The sequence below is a fragment of the Caretta caretta genome, chromosome 1 (genome assembly GCF_965140235.1).
Source record: "Caretta caretta isolate rCarCar2 chromosome 1, rCarCar1.hap1, whole genome shotgun sequence".
Lineage (NCBI taxonomy): Eukaryota > Metazoa > Chordata > Testudines > Cheloniidae > Caretta > Caretta caretta.
The window spans coordinates 60,319,123-60,342,981 of NC_134206.1; the positions used below are offsets into that span (position 1 = coordinate 60,319,123).

The following is a 23,859-nucleotide window of genomic DNA, read 5'->3' on the forward strand; positions in this document are numbered from 1 at the left end:
GCCAATATTTTAAGTTTCTCATGATGATCTGGCTGACATAGTTGATTTAATTTTTGTTTTTTAAATATTTCTTTTAACTATTTTAGTTAAAAACAATTTTAACAAAAAAACCCTGATTTTAAAAAACTTGAATGTTTAACTAAATTCAAAATTTCATATTCCTGTTTTGTTAAAATATTATACATTTGCTGTTGAAGAAAAACATCCAGAATACATAATGTTGTTGTTTTAGTTAAATAAAACAATTTAAATGACTGTCTGGTGAGGTTGTCCTTCTAATACAGCATGGCAAGAAAATCCTCCAAATATTAATGATTAACCTCTTGCATTGAACATAGTTTACCTCCCAATGACTTCACAACTATCTGCTTCAATTACCTTTGGTAAATGAAATAACCAAACAATCATTCATTTTCCGATATAGCTGTCAAACTAATCGGAAAAGTTTTCCAAAATAAATCACTTTAAAAATGTATGTGTACCTTCTAAAAACGAAACCTACATCTATCTCTCTGAGTTGTGAAGAATATGTATTAAGGTTTTAACAACCAACCAGAATGCACTTGTATGTAGAAATCCATGATTACATCGAGTCTTCCTGACTAGTGATTTCAATCAGATCCACCCTGCCTCAAACTTTGAGGTATGTTTCAGGATAATTGATGACACAGCTGCTGGGCTGGGTTAGAACAGAAGGATGGGGAATGACAGGGTGTGTGTGTGTGTGTGTGTGTGTGTGTGTGTGTGTGTGTAGACCCACCCTGTTGAAGCACCACCGCAGTCAGGACAGCAAGGAAAACGACTGCAGCCATGCGCCCAGCCCGCGAGCGGGGGCGCAGCAGGCTCCCTGGGTGTGGGATTTCCTCTGAGGCCGTTGGCCGGGCTTGCGCCCGCTCGCACGGGGACAGTCCCGGCCCTGTCCCCACCCCCTCGGGAGCAGGAGGTCAGGGCAGGTCGGAGGCTAGGGCTGGAAGCTGCGCCCAGCGTCTCTCGCTTCCCCGCCCCGCGCGGCAGCCAGGAGCTGTAACTCCGCCGGGCAGCGACGTGAGCCCGCCCGCCGCCGCCGCCGCCGCAGCCCGGGCAGGCGGCCCCGCGACCTGGGCGGCGCAAACAGTCCCCAGCCCGCGCGCGGGGCGGAGCGGCCGGTTGCCTGCGGGGGCGGCGCCCTGCGCCCCCCAGCCTCACGGGTAAGGGGCCGGGCGGCGGGCAGAGCGGGCTGGGAGCGCAGCAGCGGGGGGCTGCTAATCCGGCGGCGGGACCGGGGCTTGGGATGGTGGAGGGACTGTGTGACCGGGGACCTGGGGACAGATAAGGGGGTGCTGATAGGTGGAGGGGGTCGCTGGTTAATGGGGGCCGGGGGCGGGGAGAGGGGGTGCTGGTTGCTGGGGTTGGGGGACAGGTGGAGGGGGCGGGGGAGAGGGGGTGCTGGTTGCTGGGGTTGGGGGACAGGTGGAGGGGGCGGGGGAGAGGAGGTGCTGGTTGCTGGGGTTGGGGGACAGGTGGAGGGGGCGGGGGAGAGGGGGTGCTGGTTGCTGGGGTTGGGGGACAGGTGGAGGGGGCGGGGGAGAGGGGGTGCTGGTTGCTGGGGTTGGGGGACAGGTGGAGGGGGCGGGGGAGAGGGGGTGCTGGTTGCTGGGGTTGGGGGACAGGTGGAGGGGGCGGGGGAGAGGGGGTGCTGGTTGCTGGGGTTGGGGGACAGGTGGAGGGGGCGGGGGAGAGGGGGTGCTGGTTGCTGGGGTTGGGGGACAGGTGGAGGGGGCGGGGGAGAGGGGGTGCTGGTTGCTGGGGTTGGGGGACAGGTGGAGGGGGCGGGGGAGAGGGGGTGCTGGTTGCTGGGGTTGGGGGACAGGTGGAGGGGGGCGGGGGAGAGGAGGTGCTGGTTGCTGGGGTTGGGGGACAGGTGGAGGGGGCGGGGGAGAGGGGGTGCTGGTTGCTGGGGTTGGGGGACAGGTGGAGGGGGCGGGGGAGAGGGGGTGCTGGTTGCTGGGGTTGGGGGACAGGTGGAGGGGGGCGGGGGAGAGGAGGTGCTGGTTGCTGGGGTTGGGGGACAGGTGGAGGGGGCGGGGGAGAGGGGGTGCTGGTTGCTGGGGTTGGGGGACAGGTGGAGGGGGGCGGGGGAGAGGAGGTGCTGGTTGCTGGGGTTGGGGGACAGGTGGAGGGGGCGGGGGAGAGGGGGTGCTGGTTGCTGGGGGCGGGGGACAGGTGGAGGGGGCGGGGGAGAGGGGGTGCTGGTTGCTGGGGTTGGGGGACAGGTGGAGGGGGGCGGGGGAGAGGGGGTGCTGGTTGCTGGGGTTGGGGGACAGGTGGAGGGGGCGGGGGAGAGGGGGTGCTGGTTGCTGGGGGCGGGGGACAGGTGGAGGGGGCGGGGGAGAGGGGGTGCTGGTTGCTGGGGTTGGGGGACAGGTGGAGGGGGCGGGGGAGAGGAGGTGCTGGTTGCTGGGGGCGGGGGACAGGTGGAGGGGGCGGGGGAGAGGGGGTGCTGGTTGCTGGGGCTGGGGGACAGGTGGAGGGGGGCGGGGGAGAGGGGGTGCTGGTTGCTGGGGTGGGGGACAGGTGGAGGGGGGCGGGGGAGAGGAGGTGCTGGTTGCTGGGGTAGGGGACAGGTGGAGGGGGCGGGGGAGAGGGGGTGCTGGTTGCTGGGGTGGGGGACAGGTGGAGGGGGGCGGGGGAGAGGGGGTGCTGGTTGCTGGGGTTGGGGGACAGGTGGAGGGGGGCGGGGGAGAGGGGGTGCTGGTTGCTGGGGTGGGGGACAGGTGGAGCGGGGCGGGGGAGAGGGGGTGCTGGTTGCTGGGGTAGGGGACAGGTGGAGGGGGGCGGGGGAGAGGGGGTGCTGGTTGCTGGGGCTGGGGGACAGGTGGAGGGGGGGGAGAAGGGGTGCTGGTTGCTGGGGTTGGGGGACAGGTGGAGGGGGGCGGGGGAGAGGAGGTGCTGGTTGCTGGGGTAGGGGACAGGTGGAGGGGGGCGGGGGAGAGGGGGTGCTGGTTGCTGGGGTTGGGGGACAGGTGGAGGGGGGCGGGGAGAGGGGCTACTGGTTGCTGGGGTAGGGGACAGGTGGAGGGGGGCGGGGGAGAGGGGGTGCTGGTTGCTGGGGTTGGGGGACAGGTGGAGGGGGCGGGGGAGAGGGGGTGCTGGTTGCTGGGGTGGGGGACAGGTGGAGGGGGGCGGGGGAGAGGGGGTGCTGGTTGCTGGGGGCGGGGGAGAGGGGGTGCTGGTTGCTGGAGGGCGGGGTGCTGATTATTACTGCGCTGTGGGGGTGGAGATGCGGGTTGTGAGTGGGCACCATGTGGCTGCACAGAGGCGTGGCATAGAGCCTGTGACCTGAGGACACCGGCCCTGCAGCTGCAGGTCCCCAGGCTGCTGCTGGTGCGCACAGAGGGAGCCGGGAGGAGGCGAGCTGCTACTAGGGTTAGGTTTAGAAATGATCTAGCCGCATCCCCTATTGCGAAGAGCGAAAACAGTGACTGTTGGGAGGAGCAACGCTGAATCGCTCCTTCCGCCTCATCCCGAGTAGTGCGGGATATGGCTGTGGCTGGGACTGGGAACATGAAGGGCAGCTCTGGCTTCCAAGCCTCTTTCTGTCCCTGTCAGCCTAACCTGGTGCTTGTCCCAAGCCCTCGATTTCCTGCTGCCAATACTGATCAAAGCCTGTTCTGGCCGGGGCCGGGGCTCTTTCTGGACTGGTGGGGCTGGATAAGGGAGGGCTAATGATAAACAGTCACAGCCACACGGTCATTCAGAAGTTGCGCGGAGTGACTCCCCTGGTATACTTGTCAGTAGATTGCATCAGCTAATAAGTAGTCAGGCGTGGGTGCTGGGAGAATCGGCCATAAGAAACAAGCAATACTTGTGCGAGACCAAACCTGTTCTTATTGTAAAAGAACAAAAACAAAAAACACCAACCAGACTCCCAGAGGATATACCTGAGGTAGCTCTGACTGCAAACAGTATTCGTGTTAGCTGAATCAGGAGTGTTACAGGAACACAAAGGGTAAAATTTGCTTTTGTTTTCTCCATAATTATTTCTTACTTTAGCTTGTAAGTATTTTTATAATTTTCTTGCAGGAGACCATGCTTTTGGCTGTTTAGAGTTTGAATATCTTTTGGCAGTAAGATACACAGGAATTTATTTAATGTTTTTATGTGGCTTTCCCCCTAACTTACTGTGTTTTATAAAAAGTTAGTGGCTTTCTCTGGGGGCATAATCCGCCTACTCAATATTTCATATCTCTAGAATCAGTTAATGTTAACTCAGTGCTTGGGGGAAAAAAATACAAGTGGCAAGTAGGAAACTTTACCAGTCAAGTGTGTTTGTGGGCTTGAGCTGTCCATTTCTTAAGAATTTAAACCCTCTGCCCCTGCCCGCCTTTTTTTTTAATTTTTATTTTTCCCTTGATGGTTGCAAAGAATGTGAATGGGTATAGGGCTGTCTGCGGACATTTCCAGTCCTACTGTTGGCTGTTGCTTTCCTAAGGGCAGCAAAGACAAACTGGCCTAATTTCATCAGCTTTAAGTGCTGCTTCTCAGAATCTTTTGACAGTAGTGAAACCATCAGAATCACATCATTCTCACTGTGTTGCTGCTTGGGAAAATTATGAAATGTAGCAGAGTCAAGCTCTGAGGGTGTATCCTCACTACGAAAAAGGATGTGTTTAATACATGCTAGTAGCTAACACATGTTAAAAAGTCCTAGTGTAGACAAGGCAGTTGTAGTTTTAAAATGTACTAGCTGGTTGAGATAACCACATTTTTGCTAGCATAGACAAAGCCTGAATTTATTCACAGGAAAATGAGGGTGAGGTACAAGCAGTTGGAACTACACTTTCTAAATCCCTGTTTTGACAGGCAAAAAGGTGCATTTTCAATCAAGTTTGCTTAACACAATTGAAAAGCCTTCTTTGTTACTCGTTAAGATGCACCACTAACATGCTTGACACCCTCTTAGCTGCCCTGTTGTTGCCAAAAGGTGTGTGTGCGTGCGGGGATCTAGGCTAGAGTATAGAAGCTAACACTGCTTCGACACGTTAGCTTGCATCTTAACCAGAATTAAGAGGGCTTTCAATTCAGTTAAACTAACAGGATTGAAAAAACATGCCCTCCTTTTTCTCTGAGAGACAGGGTGGAAGAGGTAAAATCTTTTATTGGACCAACTTCTGATCAGGTCTGGGAAAGGTACTCAAGAGTGTCACAGCTAAACACAAAGTTTGTGTAGCATAAATAGTTAATACATATTCTAAGGGACAATTCAAGGTGAAGTGTCCCATTAACATCCTGGCAGTCCTAGGACAAAGAAGAGGGGCTGGTGGGTTACAGAATGTTGTAATGAGGTGCAAATCTAGTATCTTTGTTAAAACTGATTTTTAGTGTATAGCAGAGCCATGAATTTAATTTCCCAGGCTCGTTTTTGAAGATGTTGTGCAGGTTTCCTTTGAGGACGTGGACTGACAGACCAGATATGGAGTGGTTGTTTTGTGAAAAGTGTTTCTCCATGGGTAATATGGTGTTTTTGTCTTTTATCATTTTTTCTGTGTGACTTCATTCAACAAGATAGTGATTGTCTGGCTTCACCCAGTAGTTGTTGTTGGGGCATTTAGCACACTGGATGAAGTATATCACATATTGTGATAGGCATGTGTAGGACCCGTGGATCTTGAAAGATGTACTGTGTGGAGTAATGACCATTATAGCAGTGGAGATATGGCTGCAGCTTTTGCAGGGTCTGGTGCCACTTCGAGTTGGTGAGTCTGTGTCTGTAGAGAGCTTGCTCTTGATGATGAAACTGGGGAGTTGTTTGAAGGCAAAAAGGAGAAGGTTCAGGAAAGATTTCTTTCAGGATATAGTTCCCATCGAGTATGGGTTGTAATTGTTTAATGATACCTCATATGGATCCCAGTGTGGTAGGTGACAACTAGGGGAAAAAAGCCTCCAATCCCACACCCCTCATATTGAAGAAGGTTCTTTAATTGGGATATTGGATGGCCTGTTTTACGATGTGATCTACTTCTCTAGTGGAGTGTCCTTATTTGGTGAAGGCAGTTTTAAGTGTGTTTAGATTTGTGTTCCAGCAGTTCTCCTCAAAACATATTGTGTGGTATCCGAGTGCCTGTCTGTAGATAAGATTTCTTGGTGGGTTTGGGTGGTTACTGGATCTGTGAAGATAAGTGTGGTTATCTGTGAGTTTCTTGTTTATAGTTGTTCCATTGCTGAGGCTGATTGTGGTGTCCAGGAAGTTGATGCTGGTTCAGGAGTGTTCTACAGAGAGTTTAATAGATGGGTGGTGGATGTTGAAGTTGTAGTAGAAATCTATGAGTGAGTTTAGGTCGTCTGTCCAGAGGATGAAAATATCATTGATGTGTCTCAGCTATATCACTGGTTTTCTGGTGTACTTGTCCAGAAATTCTTCCTCAAGGTGGCCCCGTCAGATGAGACCCAGTGGGAGGTAAAGGATGAGAAACCTGTTTATTTCCAAGAGCTGGGATTTCAAGCTTCATTCATCTGTTAGCTAAAGATGGATACAAAAAATAGGGTCCTCTTCCTGAGAGAATCCCAGAACCACCAAGGCAACTATGGGGTAGGGTTTCTCCAGGGCATTGCTTCTGCCCCTTGTAGGTGGGGTTCCCTCATCTTACATATCAGCCTCTGCCTAGCATGTGTTTCTGGTAAATTTGATATGCTGGTTAAATCAGCTGTGAGTAATGTTTCAGCAATTACTTCGATCAATATGTTCTAACTGAAATGTTTAACAGATGAAAAAAAATAAGCCTCTTCCAAAATTATGCTTAAAGAGCTGCTGACTCTTCCTAATTTTAGGTGCTCAGATTCCATGGTGATGAGTGCAGCATAAATGGCAAGGCTCATGGGAAAACTTGGAAAAAAATCCCAAATATTACATTTACGAACAGATATGCAGACAATTGTCTGTGCAGATCTGTCTTCTTTAGATAACTGAAAGTGTAAGAAAAAATATTCACTTTCTTTTTCGCCAGTTCCTGCCCCCCATGAAATTCAGTAAAATGGATATTTTCACATTGAAAGCACGCAAACATGAATTTTAGCGTCTGTCCACTTCAAAGCTGCCTTCGCTTCAAAATGGATCTTGTTCTATGTGATAATATATTATTTATTTAATGTGGTGGTCAATTTTTAGTGAAAGAATTCACACAAAAAAGTAAGGGCCCAATTCTGCTACTCTTATTCATGAATAGTACCTTCCTTTGACAATTCGTCCTGTTGACTTAATTTGACTACTCATAGAAGTAAAGTATTCAGAATGAGACACATGGTGGACATTTAAGAATTCCGTACTTGAGTATTTTTCCATTTTATTACAAATGTTTCATATGCATCTATACTAGGTTCATTATTTGCATGAACAAACATTGGACTATACACACTGCTGTATGAGCAGGTGTGACTACTGAAGTAGCACCTGCTTTATACCAGGGCTGAACCTGGCCTACTCGGCTTTATAAAGATGAACAGTGATCCTTATCAGAAGATACTTAAGCATATATCAAAGGATATTTCTGCAACATAATTTTCTTATGTTAGCTTTTATTTAAGGCCCTGATCCTGCAAATACTTATGCACATTTAATGATATGTATTTGAATAGTTCCTTTGAAGCCGGTGGGTAAAGTTATGCATTTATATAAGCATCACGGTCTTAGATTGTAATCTCAAGTCTTGAAACTGTTTGAATTTATTTGTAAAAGACAGCACATATCTGTGGCACTGTACAAATATTAATAGATACTGGAGCATAGAGTTGGACTTCGGTAGCAGTTGATCTGGTTTAATTTTATCTTCCTCAGTGTTTCTAAGACTTTCAATATTCTTACTTTGTATTCTATTGTATGTAAAGTAAAGATTATATTATCCTGTTTAACTATAAAATAAACCAGCTTTTGAACTTACACAAAGCTCTTCTTTCCCAGACCTGAAGAAGACCTCTGTAAGCCCAAAAGCTTGTCTCTCTCACCAACAGAAATTGATACAATAAAAGATACTACCTCACCTACTTTGTGTCTCTAATAATTTATTTAAAATTTTTTTATTGGAACATGATCTCTCTATCATCTAATGCCTTCTTGTAAGGTCGGTCAGTTTCACTTAAAGGGCTACATAGTGCTGTGGAATAGATATGTGGGTGGCAGAATTTGATATTTATATTTTAGATGGATAATACTGATGTTTACTTTTAAGCATTTGTTTTTATTGATTTTACATTTTCACAGTTGTGGGAAATTGGTGAGGAATCAGACAATAATTATTTCCTGAGAGTAGACATTGAGATTCAAAAAGTTAAAGCTTTGTGACCATTAAAAGACAAATTGTGGACATCGTGTCAATGTACAAAGTAAATATTCTTAAATAAAACCCTAAGTTCTCAAGCAGCATTTTTCTTATTTTGCCTAGCTGTAAATTTTGATTATCATCGATGGAAATAATTTTGTCAGTTTGTGTGTACATGACGAAATTGACATTTACTGACAAACCTCTAATCCTTCCAAGTCATATATATTTATATATAACATTTTTTTTAAAAGATTGTATCATGCCACAGACTTATTTTTTTAAACAGACTCTCATTGGTTGTACTAAGGTGTTCTGAGTTCAATAGATATGACACAATAGTGCCCTAAGGCTTAATCTACAATAGATTTTTTTTCTAAAAAATTTCCACTGTTTTAACATTGATGCTGTCCACATGTGGTAGCAAACAAGGCTGCATTAAGGCACTCTAGCCCCTTGGGCACATTCCATATGGGTATAGAAGTAGATTGCAGAATTAAGATGAGGGTGTGCTATTCAGACCACTTGGAGCTATTGTTTTAGCTGTTTTCAGACATTAATTACACCAGGTCACGTTTTCAAGCTTTTTTTTTTTTTTTTTTTTTTTTTTGCTATCAGAGGGCTAGAAACATTTTTCTAATGTGAAAATGGAGACTGATCTCTTCATGTGACTCTAGGAGACAGGACCCCATAATGCCTATTCCTTAATCCAGCCCTGGTACTAGCTGGGAGTGCTACTGTAGGTTGGTGGACAGTATATTAACAGCTGCATAGTATATCTGTTCTGAACTGCAGTTTATATTGTGTACAAATACTGTGAGTGCAGGTGGGGAAAGGATAGCTATAACTGCTAAATCTTAAAGAAGCACAAAATCTTATTTATAGATATCCTGGGCAAAAAAGCAAGAGTTGAAATACACAACAAACAGTTGTTTCTAGAATAATAGAAGTTAGAGGGAGAGAGACTGGCTGTTCCAATAAGTCTTTTTCTATCTCTTAGCCCAGGCAGGTTCTAAATTAAATGTTTTCCAAAGGTTTCCATGAAGCAGCAATCATAAGGTCTCAAAGTTAAACACTTGCCTAAGGAAAAACTAGCTTACCTTAAACAAGCTTTGCACTATCAAATTACCCACACCCCTGACCTATATAAGTTACACTGATAGAAGTACTGGTGCAGACAATGCTATATTGGCAAGAGACGCTCTTCAACCGACATAGCTACCACCGCTCATTGGGGGTGGCTTAATTATGTTGATGGGAGAGCTTTCTCCCGTCAGCATAGAGCAGCTACATGGGAGATTTTGCAGCTGCATCTGTACAGCTGTGCCACTGTAAGGTCTCTAGTGTAGACATAGCCTAATTGTAGGGAAACTCTTATTATGATTGAGTCGTTTCTCTTTGTATAATGAAAATATAGTCTAAACCCATCCGACGTTCATGTCACATTTCTGAAAATGTCATTAATCTATCCTTAGTAATACAGGTTTTTTTTGTTCTGAGTATGTGTAAACTGTTTGAATTAGAAAGATGCTCATTTAACCTTTCATTGTTAGTACTCCATTGTGCTTGGTAGTAAATGAGAAGGTTAGAAACTGCACAACAGTCAAGTATTAACAGTACATAAAGATTTGTCTGTATTTAAAGACTGCAAAACAAAATGAAAGCATGATTAATTTAGTAATTGTTATCACCTTTTCTCAATTGCTTCCAGGTAGTTTAAAATAAATGAAGATTTTCCCATCATGTCTTTCCATACAGGATCAGTAACTAGCTACTGTAGAACACAGGCCTTCAAACAGTTAAGTGCTCAAGAGGTAAAGCAAGATGTTGTTGGTTCCTTTTTTATTAACTGGAAATCATCTTATCGCTTTTCGTTGAATAGATACTATATCCTTAAACTGCTTTTGGTTTCATGATGAACTTGGACTTTAAGCCCAACACAGATGGAAAACCAAATTATTATTTATTTTATGAAAATTGGTTTTACTAAAATTTTACTAAAATTGGTTGTGACTAGTTTGTTTTGATTACAACTGTGCATTGTGTACCTCTGTTAGGTTTGGACATTGACTTCAGATAACTCATTTATGACTTTACAGTAAAATTGTATCTAACTAAAATATTTGTTTGATAATTAAACATATCTAAGAGAGTTTCCCTTTTCAAGCTTTTTCCAAAACCTGAAATATTATCTCATTTAAGTGGGAGTTGTTTTGAAAGTAATTAAAATCTCTTATCTATATTCTGAGACTAGTAACTGCTTCTGATAAGATCTAACAGGCAGCATCTTAGAGTAAAATTATACTCAGTGTAAATGACAGGTTTCAGAGTAGCAGCCGTGTTAGTCTGTATTCGCAAAAATAAAAGGAGTACTAGTGGCACCTTAGAGACTAACCAATTTATTTGAGCATAAGCTTTCATGAGCTACAGCTCACTTCATCGGATGCATTCAGTGGAAAATACAGTGAGGAGGTTTATATACACACAGAACATGAAAAAATGGGTGTTATCATACACACTTATCATACACACTGTAAGGAGAATGATCACTTAAGATGAGCTATTACCAGCAGGAGAGCCGGGTGTGGGGGGGGGGGAAGAAAACCTTTTGTAGTGATAATCAAGGTGGGCCATTTCCAGCAGTTAACAGGAACATCTGAGGAACGGGGTAGGGGTGGGGGTGGGGGTGTGGGAGAAATAAACATGGGGAAATAGTTAACTTAGGCTTGAAGAGAGACTGGGAGTGGATGTGTCATTACACAAAGTAAAACTATTTCAAATAAATTGGTTAGTCTCTAAGGTGTCACAAGTACTCCTTTTCTATTTCCCCATGTTTATTCCCCCTCCCCCCCCCCCCCCCGCCCCGTTCCTCAGACGTTCCTGTTAACTGCTGGAAATGGCCCACCTTGATTATCACTACAAAAGGTTTTCTTCCCCCTCCGCCTTCCCCCCCCCCCCAGTAATAACTCATCTTAAGTGATCACTCTCCTTACAGTGTGTATGATGATACCCATTTTTTCATGTTCTGTGTGTATATAAATCTCCTCACTGTATTTTCCACTGAATGCATCCGATGAAGTGAGCTGTAGCTCATGAAAGCTTATGCTCAAATAAATTGGTTAGTCTCTAAGGTGCCACTAGTACTCCTTTTCATTCAGTGTAAATGTTATAGTTGTAGAATACTTGCAGTAAGGTGTGGTGTTGACTTGTGTGATAATTAGGGCATTAGTATCCTAAAAGGCAACGCTTCTTTATTGCATAACTGATTAATAATGAGTATTCAAAAATAACTTTTAATCAAACTAACTGATTGCTAAATATTTATGTTCCTATAAGAAATGTTGGGCTTGATAATGCTGGTTTATAGTATGTATGTATGTATTAAATATGACATGTTTGGAAATGTCAGTTTTTAAAAATTCTTCTTGTGAAAAAGGGTCTAAAGCAAATCAGATGTTTAACAGAATATTTTCCTAACCTTTTAGGTTATGGAATTCTGAATATGTCAAGCATAACATAATATGTCATTGTCCCCAGTAACTATTCTCCAGATAAAATGGAAATACTTCAGTTTTGATTTGGATACCTGTTCCTTCCCAGATTCCAAAGGAGCTTTGCTTTGATCTTTAAACTAACCAGACTGTTGTCTGCTGTCAGGCTCTGGTGCAGCTTATTTAGTTTAAAAACAGTATGTATCTTAGCAGCTTCTCCCTTCCAACTATTAATTTACAAGAATTACAGTTCCTCTTTCTTTTCTTAATACTTTCAGTGTTATGCCAGTATGTTTTTAAACATCTTAATTCAACACAAACTGACGACCTATTCGTGTAAACGGCACATGCTTAACTTTACCATGAGTAGTTACATTGAAATAAATAATATTCACTGTAGTAGAATTAGAATGTGCATAAGTGTCGGCAGGATTGGGGCCTAAGAAAACAGGATTTCTTTCTCTTCCCCTTAGATATTTTGCTCCCCCCCCAGCCAACGCATTTTAATAACTTTGTTTTCTCAAAAATAACTAAAAATAAAATAGTTGTATTGGCCATTACATTTGTGAAGCATGTCAATTTTTGTTGCCAGTCCTGAACTGTTATGTTGTTGTGACCTAAACAATGGAAATGCAACAATATTACAGTGGGTGAGAGATTAGAGCATTTTTGTAACACAGGTTTGACTAAACTCTGTCTTTCTCTGCAGTGCTTAATAAAACATTGTGCATTGTTCTCCTGAGAGACCTCCATAATCCGATTGTCTTTATTTATTTGTTTTGGTTTTTTGTCTTAGTTGACCAAGCAAAGCAATAAGGTAACTGTCTCCGAGTCAGTGTATTTATCGAATGCTACAGTGTTTGCCCCAGCAAGGATTAGCTGTCTTGCTCAGACACCTCAAATTTCAGATCTCTCAGGTATGATTTTTATAATCGATTTTTCTAACTTATATTCTTAACTGTTGATTGCATGGCATGATAGTCAGCCTATTAATAGAAATGGTAGATATTTGTATAGTCCTTTAATTACCGAGAGCTAACTGACTGAAAATGAAAATTTATTTGTTGGCTGTTGAGATGAGTCAGTACAAAAGTGCCTCCTTCACTCTGCCTCGCTTCCTTGCCTTGAGAAGAATCTGCCATCCATTCTGGTCAGAACAGCAATCTGAGTGCTCAAAAGGTAAAATGAATGCTTCTTCCCATGAATAATCTGAATGGTATTTGAAAATAAAGACTTTGCCCTTACTCATGCAAGTAGTAATAATTTTGTTGACTTCAACAGGCTACTAGCTTGAATACAATTTGCAAGATGAAGCCATTAGTAGGAATACACTAGTTGTAATTTCAAAATTTGAGCTTAAAATAACACTTCTGATGTTGGCAACATAGGAGCCCAGAGTAAAGATGAAAGTTTATAATGGGGGATTAGCCCGTCTATGACCAAAAAGAAGGATTTTAGCCAGTGCTGACCCAGAATAAAACCCAAACATTGTAATTTTGAGGCAACAATCACATTACTTCTACTTGGACAGTCCCTTCCATTGTTCACTTAAGCTTTGCTTTAAATGATGTGGATAGAAAGCTGGAGAAATCAGTAGAGAACATTGAAAGTCTCACAAGGCAAGAGAATCTCTGTCATTATTGCTGTAGTGCCTAGGAGCCCTACTTATGGGGAGGACTCCATTGTACCAGGTGCTATACAAACACAGAATGAAAAGACGCTGCCTGCCCAAAGAGTTTACAATCTAAGTATAAGACAAGAAACATCAGATGGATACAGGCAGATGGGAGTAGAAGGAAACCATGAGACAATGTTGGTCAGTGTGATAGGCAGTAGTACCAATGGCCTAACTGATTTTTTGTAGGCATCCTGGCTAAGAGTTTTAAGGCGGTAGGTCTGCACATGTTTATGGGGAGCGCCTCCCAAGCATGAGTGGCAGCAAAGAAACAAAAGAGGGAGAAAGCACAAAAGTTCTTGTTTTAAACTTTAACAAGTGGATTATAGAAGCTGACATCATGGGCCGATTGGATGCAGGAATCAATATGGTTGGAAAATAACTGGTTGGAAAACAGTTCCCAGAGAATAGTTATCAGTGGTTCACAGTCATGCTGGAAGGGCATCACAAGTGGGGTCCCACAGGGATCGGTTCTGGTCTGGTTCTGTTCAATATCTTCATCAAAGATTTAGATAATGGCATAGAGAGTGTACTTATAAAGTTTGCGGACGATACCAAGCTGGGAGGGGTTGCAAACGCTTTGGAGGATTGGATTAAAATTCAAAATGATCTGGAGAAATGGTCTGAAGTAAATAGGATGAAATTCAATAAGGACAAATGCAAAGTACTCCACTTAGGAAGGAACAATCATTTGCACACATACAAAATGGGAAATGACTGCCTTGGAAGGAGTACTGCGTGAAGGAATCTGGGGCTCATAGTGGACCACAAGCTAAATATGAGTCAACAGTGTAACATTGTTGCAAAAAAAAGCGAACATCATTCTGGGATGTATTAGCAGGAGTATTATAAGCAAGACATGAGAAGTAATTCTTCTGTTCTACTCCGTGCTGATTAGGGCTCAACTGGAGTATTGTGTCCAGTTCTGGGTGCCACATTTCAAAAAAGATGTGGACAAATTGGAGAGAGTCCAGAGAAGAGCAACAAAAATGATTAAAGGTCTAGAAAACATGACCTATGTATGAGGGAAGATTGAAAAAATTGCATTTGATTAGTCTGGAAAAGAGAAGACTGAGAGGGAACATAACAGTTTTCAAGTACATAAAAGGTCATTACAAGGAGGAGGAAGAAAAATTGTTCTTAACCACTGAGGATAGGACAAGAAGCAATGGTCTTAAATTGCAGCAAGGGCCATTTAGGTTGGACATTAGGAAAAACTTCTTAACTGTCAGGGTGGTTAAGCACTGGAATAAATTGCCTAGGGAGGTTGTGGAATCTCCATAATTGGAGATTTTTAAGAGCAGGTTGGACAAACACCTGTCGGGGTGGTCTGGATAATGCTTCGTCCTGCCGTGAGTTCAGGGGACTGGACTAGATGACCTCTTGAGGTCCCTTCCAGTTCTATGATTCTATGTCAATAGTAAATGAGAGATGATAGGTAGGAGGAAGTGTAGACCATGAAGGGCCTTGAAAGTGAAGACCTGCTGCCCACCTTCCCCCACGGGGCACACAGAGATGTGCCAGCAGCAGGGCTAAGGCGGCTCCCTGCCCACTCTGCCTCCTTCCCACCGTGCCGCTTTGCTCCCAGAAGCAGCTGGCATGTTCCAGCATCCCTAGGGGTAAGTGTGTGTGTGTGGGGGGGTGTCTCTGCATGCTGCCCCCACCCCGAACGCCGACTCCACAGCTCCCATTGGCTGGGAACTGCAGCCAATGGGAGCTGCGGGGGAGGTGCCTGCAGGCAGCAGTGCATGGAGACCCCCTGCCCCTCCCCCCCCCCAACCTAGGAGCCTCTGCCAGAGGGATATGTGCACCAGTCACTTTTGGGAGCCGCACCGTCCAAGGTAAGCATTGCCCCCTACTCCCCTCCTGTACCCCTGCCCCAGCCCAGAGCCCTCACCCCTCCTCCTGTACCCCAACCCCCTGCCCCAGCCCAGAGCCCAGACCCAAACTTCCTGCCAGAGCCCTCACCCCTCTTTCCACATTCCTGCCCCAGCCGAGTGCCCACACCCAGCACCCAAACTTCCTCCCAGTGCCTGCCCCCCCCACCTTCTGCACCCCAACCCCCTGCCCCAATCAAGGTTCCTCACTTTATTTTCATTTACTTCCCATTACTTATAATATAAGAGGAGGATGAAGAAAGAAAGAATGAAAAATGGAGTGGGGTGGGGGAGGAGATAAGAGAGCATGTTATTTTTCTTGGCTGGGTCCTGAAAATGAAGCTGCACACAGAGCCCCACTAATTCTAAATCCGATACTACTTCTGACAGGCCAAGGAGAATGAGGATGGAGTGCTAGTTCTGAGATTTGGCTAAGAAGAGGCCACTAGAGACTTTGAGAGAGGTTTCAGTGGAGTGCAAGGAGCAAAAACCAGACTTGAAAAGGTCTTGGGATGGAATTGCGGGAGAGGAGCTCCAGACAGCAATTGTACAGATAGCAGGCTCAATGAGTTTAGAGATGAACCGGGGAAGGGAGATGGGGCAGTAGTTGGAGAGGAAAATCGGTTGAAGGATGGGAGAGACTAAAGCATGTTTGTATTGTGAGCGGAAAGAACCAGTGAGAGTGAGAGGTTAAGGAGAAGAGTAAGGAAGGAGATGAGTGAGGGCAAGGGCTACCAGAAGATGGGATAGGGTGAGGTTACTCATGGAAGTGGAGAGAGTGGGGGAGGTGAGCAGGCAAAAACCTACATCTGTTACAGAGGAGAAGATGGAGAGAGCTGTAGGAGGGAAAGGGTAAGGCCATGCCATATGTAGTTAATTTTCTCTTGGAAGAAATTGGTGAGATTCTATATGGGGCAAGAAGTAGAGGGAGGAGGAGAAGGTTTGAGGAGTGAGTCAAAGATGGCAAAAAAGCACTAGGATTGTGAATGTGGGATTCAATTAAATTGGATAAGTAGAACTGTTTACTTAGGATGATGGCAGAACTGAAGGAGGAGAGAACGAATTTATAGTGGAGGAAGTCAGTCTGGTCATTGGGATTTTCACCTGAGATGCTCCACAGTACAAAAGCCAGATTAGAGGAAGAGGCTGTTGGGGGGTGAGCCAGGGCTGGGGGTTGGCAGGCAGAACTTGTGATTGGAAAGACTGGCAAAAGAGTCAGAGGTAGAGGAGAGGCTGTATTTTGAATATTTTGTCTTATATGGAGGATGATGTGCATATGGGGAGAGAGACATGCAAGTGCAACCTATTAAAGTTATCAAACTATGCCCCCCCCCCCCCCCCCCGGAAAACAAATACAAGTATCGTAGAACCTCAGCGTTATGAACATCTCAGGAATGGAGGCTGTTTGTAACTCAGAAATGTTTGCAACTCTGAACAAAACGCTATTGTGGTTCTTTCAAAAGTTTACAAGTGAACGTTGAATTAATACAGCGTTGAAACTTTACTAGGCAGAAGAAAAATGCTGCTTTCCCTTTATTTAACACAGTACTGTACTGTATTTGCTTTTGTGTGTATGTCTCTGCTGCTGCCAGATTGTGTACTTCCGGTTCCAAATGAGGTGGGTGGTTAACTGGTCAGTTCATAACTCTGGTGTTTGTAACTCTGCGGTTCTACTGTATTGCCCTTTTTTGAAAGTCTTTTAGCTTTCAGTCCCTGTCTCTTTGAGTCTATGCTGCTTAAGGAACAAATCACTAGCAACGTGATTTCCGCAAGCAGTGGGATCAGTTCATTAATGTTTAGCAGTTTTTCAGATGCACCTTAGATTTCTCTTCTGAGAAGTGCTTTTACAATATTGAGGCTGCTAGGCTGAGCAAAGTGGCTAGGAGTTTTCTTAGAGTCCCTAAATTAGTAAACTCTCTTATCTAACAAACAATTCCAGCACATACTGGCTCCCAGTTGAGTGGGCCTTAGTGAGATTTGTTGCCAGTTGTTTTTAGTTGAGATTCATTTCCTGACAATGTCCAAGGAGACAACTCTTGGACAAAGGTCTCCCAGACTTGCCACTCTGTTCCGCTTGTGGTACTTGGCATTCCCTCTGGTCCTAATAAATCGCCCTTTGCTCTGGATATGAATCTTGCTGTTTGCACCTATTCTCAGACTTTCACAATCAACTTATCTGCCTTCAATGAGACACATGCCCATTTCTTTGTCATGTGAGGTCTGATAACTTATCTCGTAACATCCACCACATGACAAGGCCCTTCATTTAATGACTGATGGTAAGTTTTTGCTAAATTTCTTGATGAAGAAATGTGTCTGGTTCTACAATTCCATAATTTGTAGTAATTGATTGCAGTGCATACTAGTACATCATACTCATGATGTCAGACCTGCTTTTAAAAATCTTAACCAAATTCTTCTCTGTTCTGTTGACCTCCAACTTTGCAGTAATTCACTTAAAATTGTGAAATTGTAGCATATAGAGCGTTTGATTCCTTCCAAGGAACTCTGTGCCTTAGTTATTTGTTAAGGGTCCAGACAAAATGCTGCTGCCATTCTGAATAATGGTTTCATGGTAATTCTGGCCTTGTCTTGTCTGGGATTGAAAGGAACACATTCTAAAATTTGGTGTAGGCTGAGCAGTGTAGTCTTTAACCTGTGCTAAGCTAGCTGAGCCAGTATTGGGCCCATACTTTCCGGTCGTTGTTTCCTCCGGATCCAGCAGGAGTATGAATGAGTGGGAAGGCTGGCTGCAGTGAAAGCATCATATGCCCTTGCTTTTTGTCCCAACCAGCTGGGATCTTGTCTGGATCCAGCAGGAGTATCAGTGAGTGGGGAAGTGCTTCAAGAAAGGTAATTTTTTCTATGAAAGAAAGCACATCAGAAATGTGAAGGTTCTTGTAAAAGTACTCTGTAGGTATCCATTGCTGCTTTTTTTTTCTTTCTTTTCTTTTTTTTTTTTTTTTTAAGTGGAGTGGATTCTGTCATATTTTATTCTTCAAAAATAATTCCTTATAAAGATCTCAACTTGGTGCTTGTTTCCATCTATTTGCAGACTCAGTAAGTGCCTTTGTAAAAATGACATTTGCAACTGTAAAGAATATAAATGAAAGTTTAAATTCTAAATATTACACCTTTCATTACCCTCTTTGTTTAGCGGGAATCTTTCTTGCCTGGTTGTCTACACTTATAGTGCTGCAGTGGTTGTAGAGGGAGAACTTCTCCCATCAGCATAGGTACTCCATCCCCCCAGTAGACAGTAGCTATGTTGACATAGTGCTGTCTGTACAGGGGGTTAAGTTAGTATAACTGCATTGCTAAGGGATGTGAATATTCCATACCCCTGAGCAACACAGTTATATTGACATAAGTCTGTAGTGTAGACCAGCCTAAGTCCTGCCAGTGAGTTTCAATGGCTTGGTGAAGACTCTAGCACTTCATGTTCTTTTTTGACACAATGTATACTGTATGACTCCTCTGCCTTTTGTAGTAATCTGTATTCTTCTGCCTTGCTAAACTGTTAAGTTCCATTCTTGCCTTAATGCAGGAGATAGTGTAAGGACTGGAGCATTGTGTGTGTGGTTTTTGTTGTTTGTTTTTCCCCTGTTCAGGATTTCCTGAAGGCTCTTTCTTTTCAGCTCACATGTAGTTTCCAAAAATGACACATATTGGGAACATATTGGGACAACCAACCACAGTTTAAATGTATCATAAAGGGAAGGGTAAACACCTTTAAAATCCCTCCTGGCCAGAGGAAAAACCCTTTCACCTGTAAAGGGTTAAGAAGCTAGGATAACCTCGCTGCCACCATGTCAAGGTTCCTTCCCCACTCTGAACTCTAGGGTACAGATGTGGGGACCTGCATGAAAACCCCCAAGCTTATTTTTACCAGCTTAGGTTAAAACTTCCCCAAGGTACAAACTATTTTCTTTTTTCCCTTGGACTTTATTGCTGTCACCACTAAGCGTCTAACAGATATATAACAGGGAAAGAGCCCGCTTGGAAATATCTTTCCCCCCTACACTCCCTTTCCCGGGGAAGGTTTGATAAAAATCCTCACCAATTTGCATAGGTGAACACAGACCCAAACCCCTGAATCTTAAGAACAATGAAAAAGCAATCAGGTTCTTAAAAGAAGAATTTTAATCGAAGAAAAAGTAAAAGAATCACCTCTGTAAAATCAGGATGGTAAATACCTTACAGGGTAATCAGATTCAAAACATAGAGAATCCCTCTAGGCAAAACCTTAAGTTACAAAAAGACACACAAACAGGAATCTATATTTCATTCAGCATAGCTTATTTTCTCAGCCAGTTAAACAAAACAGAATCTAACGCATATCTAGCTAGGTTTCAGAGTAACAGCCGTGTTAGTCTGTATTCGCAAAAAGAAAAGGAGTACTTGTGGCACCTTAGAGACTAACCAATTTATTTGAGCATAAGCTTTCGTGAGCTACAGCTCACTTCTGTATTTTCCACAGTATGCATCCGATGAAGATGTTTTTATACACACAAACCATGAAAAAATGGGTGTTTATCACTACAAAAGGTTTTCTCTCCCCCACCCCACTTTCCTGCTGGTAATAGCTTATGTAAAGTGATCACTCTCCTTACAATGTGTATGATAATCAAGGTGGGCCATTTCCAGCACAAATCCAGGGTTTAACAAGAACGTCTGAGGAACCGGGGGTGGGGGGGGAAACAAGGGGAAATAGGTTACCTTGCATAATAACTTAGCCACTCCCAGTCTCTATTCTAAGTTAATTGTATCCAATTTGCAAATGAATTCCAGCAGTCTCTCGCTGGAGTCTGATTTTGAAGTTTTTCTGTTGTAATATCACAATTTTCATGTCTGTAATCGCATGACCAGAGAGATTGAAGTGTTCTCCGACTGGTTTATGAATGTTATAATTCTTGACATCTGATTTGTGTCCATTTATTCTTTTACGTAGAGACTGTCCAGTTTGACCAATGTACATGGCAGAGGGGCATTGGTGGCACATGATGGCATATATCACATTGGTGGATGTGCAGGTGAACGAGCCTCTGATAGTGTGGCTGATGTGATTAGGCCCTGTGATGGTGTCCCCTGAATAGATATGTGGGCAGAGTTGGCAATGGGCTTTGTTGCAAGGATAGGTTCCTGGGTTAGTGGTTCTGTTGTGTGGTATGTGGTTGCTGGTGAGTATTTGCTTCAGGTTGGGGGTTGTCTGTAGGCAAGGACTGGCCTGTCTCCCAAGATTTGTGAGAGTGTTGGGTCATCCTTCAGATAGGTTGTAGATCCTTGATAATGCGTTGGAGGGGTTTTAGTTGGGGGCTGAAGGTGACAGCTAGTGGCGTTCTGTTATTTTCTTTGTTAGGCCTGTCCTGTAGTAGGTGACTTCTGGGAACTCTATCTAATTCCTGTTCTGTTGCTGGCAAAAGCATCACACAGACAGAGAGAACCATTGTCGTCCTTCCCCCCTCCCACCCACCCCCTCCGGCCACCCCAGCTTTGAAAGTATCGTCTCCTCATTGGTCATTTTGGTCACGTGCCAGCAAGGTTATCTTAGCTTCTTAACCCTTTACAGGTGAAAGGGTTTTTCCTTGGGCCAGGAGGGATTTTAAAGGTGTTTACCCTTCCCTTTATATTTATGACAAAATGTTTACTGATTATACATGCTTGGCTAGGAATGGCTTACTTTACTGTTGATGATTATCTATGATTGATCAACAATAGAAACATTTCCTGGTTGCAGGAGACAAGATCCCTAACCTTCCAGTGGAAGTGGTGTTGGGGGTTTTGTTTGGAATTTTTTTTTCCATTGGAGGTGTTCTCTATTCGTGCTGTAACTAGTAACCTTTTTTTGATGATTTCCTAACCTCTCAATCCCTTACTTTTCCTAAACAGATGAGTACTCAAGGCCAGCAGTGATTGGGCATGCAGGAAATTTTAGATCATTCCTGGACAGTACTGCAGCTATCAAAGAAATTCTTGCATCTGTTCTAAATACATCTGGTATTAAACCATCTTCACTACCAGAGAAAACTGTATTGCAGACAACTGAAGATCCAGACAGCAATATGGAACACTGGGAGGAGAGTACCGATGGTGATTCTAATGATGACAGTGACACAGACTATACACATCACCATATTGCTTCTACACAAATGGATGTTAGATTTATGAGGCATAAAGCATCTTGGGATAATACTCAGTGTAGTTCTTCTAAATCTTCACTGGTTTCCTCATCATGCCCACTTTATCCTGGCAGAAGCTCCATCACTTCGGCGTTAAATAGCTCATCCCGCTTGGAAATGTCTCCTCTGAAATGTGATTACTTTACTCAAGTGACATTAACTGGAGGCACTGTCACATCATTGACAAACTCTGCTATTATGTGTTCAGAAAAAGAACTTAAAAACTCTTCAAGTTCACCAGACCACCCTTTGCCTTTTAACGGAATCTCTCCAGATTCAACAGCTAATGAGCTGTCGTCAGCATTTAGAAATTCTGAGACTTTGGAACCCATGCCACTCAGAGATGAGGGCAGCAATGCTTTCCACCCACGTTCACAGTCAGCGCCCTCTGATCAGCAAGGTAACTTTCATTTAATCACTTCCAAACCTTTTCCAGGTAAGACTTTTGTAGTACTAATGGATAGACCCAAATGAAACTAGTTTCACTGTGGTGATATAACTGACCACGCAAACACTGCCACTTGGGGCTGTCTACACTTAAAACACTACGGTGTAGACACTACCTACTCTGATGGGAGGGGTTCTCCTGTTGCCATAGATAATCCACCTCCCCAACAGGTGGTAGCTATATCAACCAAAGAATTCTTCCATCAACCTAGCGCTGTCTACATCAAGAGTTAGGTTGGCTTAACTATACCACTCAGGTGTGGATTTTTCCCACCCTTGAGCGACGTAGCTGGGTCAACCTAACTTTATAGTGTAATCCAGGCTTTGGAATGGGACAGAGTAAAGATGGAGGAATAACAAATTAAGAATAGCTGTTCTCTGGGGACAAACTAATCAGTGAGACTCTGAACACATGCTAGGGGGTGTCTCTGCTATTTTCTTTTTATAAGAATGCTAAAAGATTCTAATTTAGTACTGAATCTCTAATAGAACATAAGTCATTTAACTCTAATAATGCAGATAATGTAACTTAAGAGACTACTGCCCAACTTTATCTTATCTCAGAATTTCCCTTATGCTAAAAGCAAATAAAGTAAATCTTGGCATTTTTTGCTTTAGCTAATGGTTAAATGATGTGCTGGAGGGGATTCCTGGAAGACCCTTATTATGTTTGACACCAAATTGCACACAAGAAAGAGGGGTGATTTCCCTGACTCTGATGGGAATTCATCTCCTCTCTGGGTACTGCTGTATCATCCTATGCCACAGTTGACTTATACCTTCCGCAGAATATATATATTTTTTGCTTTTGGAATAGACCAGATTTCACCAAAAGGCAGGTATCCTCAAAGGGATCGTATCTTCAGACTTACACCAAAAGCTCTTCATTTGTCATCCACCTCCTTCAAATGATGCAAATCTTAACACTGTGCTGTATTTGCAACATACTCATATTTTGTTCCTTAAAAAAACACCACCACCATATTCATTCCTGCGAAAGTGCATATAGTAAGTTTGCTTGTTCTGGGGCATCACCTCCTGGAATTGTTACGATAAAGAACTTATGTTTTATAGGAATCTATTTTCTCATCAGATACTCCCCACTGTTCTTTGTGAGCACATAAACAGGATCAGGGAGAAGAGTTTTGCAGGAGCCCCTTGTTCTAAATACAGTGTGAGCAGCATTGCTGATAAGTTTCAGTTTTTGTTTGTTTAGTCATATGAAGAGTACTTTTAGTCATATGAAGAGTTTAGTCATATGAAGAGTCCCAGATTGTCATCAATGGAAAATAAAGTTCTCTATTATCAAGGTGCAGGACAAATAGTGACATTAGGGGAGATGGCATGGTCTAATCCAGCATTTTTTTAAAGTTCGGGTCATGACCCAGTATTGGGTCGCAGCATGTAAGGCACTGGGTTGCTCTGGTCAGCACCGCTGACCAAGATGTTAAAAGTCCTGTCAGCGGTGCTGTCCAGCTAAGGCAGGCTAGTGCCTACCTGTTCCGACATTGCACTGCGCCTTGGAATCGGCCAGCAGCAGATCTGACTTCTGGGCTGGGGGCCAAGGGGCTCTGCGCGCTGTCCCCACTCCGAGCACCGGCTCCACTGTGGGTGGTGGTGGTGGTGCGTGCAGGCGAGAGCCGTGCGGAGCTGCTTGTGCACCTCTGCCTAGGAGCCAGACCTGCTGCTGGCCTCTTCAGGTGGTCCACAGTGCCAGGACAGGCGAGAAGCCTGCCTCTGCACCCCGGCTGTGCCGCTGACTGGGAGCTGCCGGAGGTAAGTCAGCGCCCCAACCCCGCAACACCAATCCCCTGCCCCAGTCCTGAGCCCCCACAAACATGGAACCCCTTCCTACACCCCAAACCCCTCATCCCTGGCCCCACCTTAGAGCCTGCACCT

At 44.4% G+C, this 23,859-nt stretch overlaps 1 protein-coding gene across 4 annotated transcripts in view; it reads left to right on the plus strand.

Annotated features, from left to right (window-relative positions):
* Nucleotides 1-794: 794 nt before the first annotated feature.
* Nucleotides 795-23,859, plus strand: part of RUBCNL (rubicon like autophagy enhancer) — a 54,788-nt gene continuing 31,723 nt past the window's right edge. The window contains exons 1-4 of one of the 4 annotated variants that reach the window (XM_075128554.1): nucleotides 795-1,187; nucleotides 10,003-10,105; nucleotides 12,579-12,699; nucleotides 21,224-21,913. In XM_075128554.1, the coding sequence (XP_074984655.1) occupies nucleotides 10,034-10,105; nucleotides 12,579-12,699; nucleotides 21,224-21,913 (883 nt within the window). In that variant the 5' untranslated portion in view covers nucleotides 795-1,187; nucleotides 10,003-10,033. Of the gene's footprint in view, nucleotides 1,188-3,503; nucleotides 3,989-10,002; nucleotides 10,106-12,578; nucleotides 12,700-21,223; nucleotides 21,914-23,859 lie in introns of those variants that run through there. The other 3 variants (XM_048850466.2, XM_075128557.1, XM_048850474.2) reach the window with 3 other exon arrangements.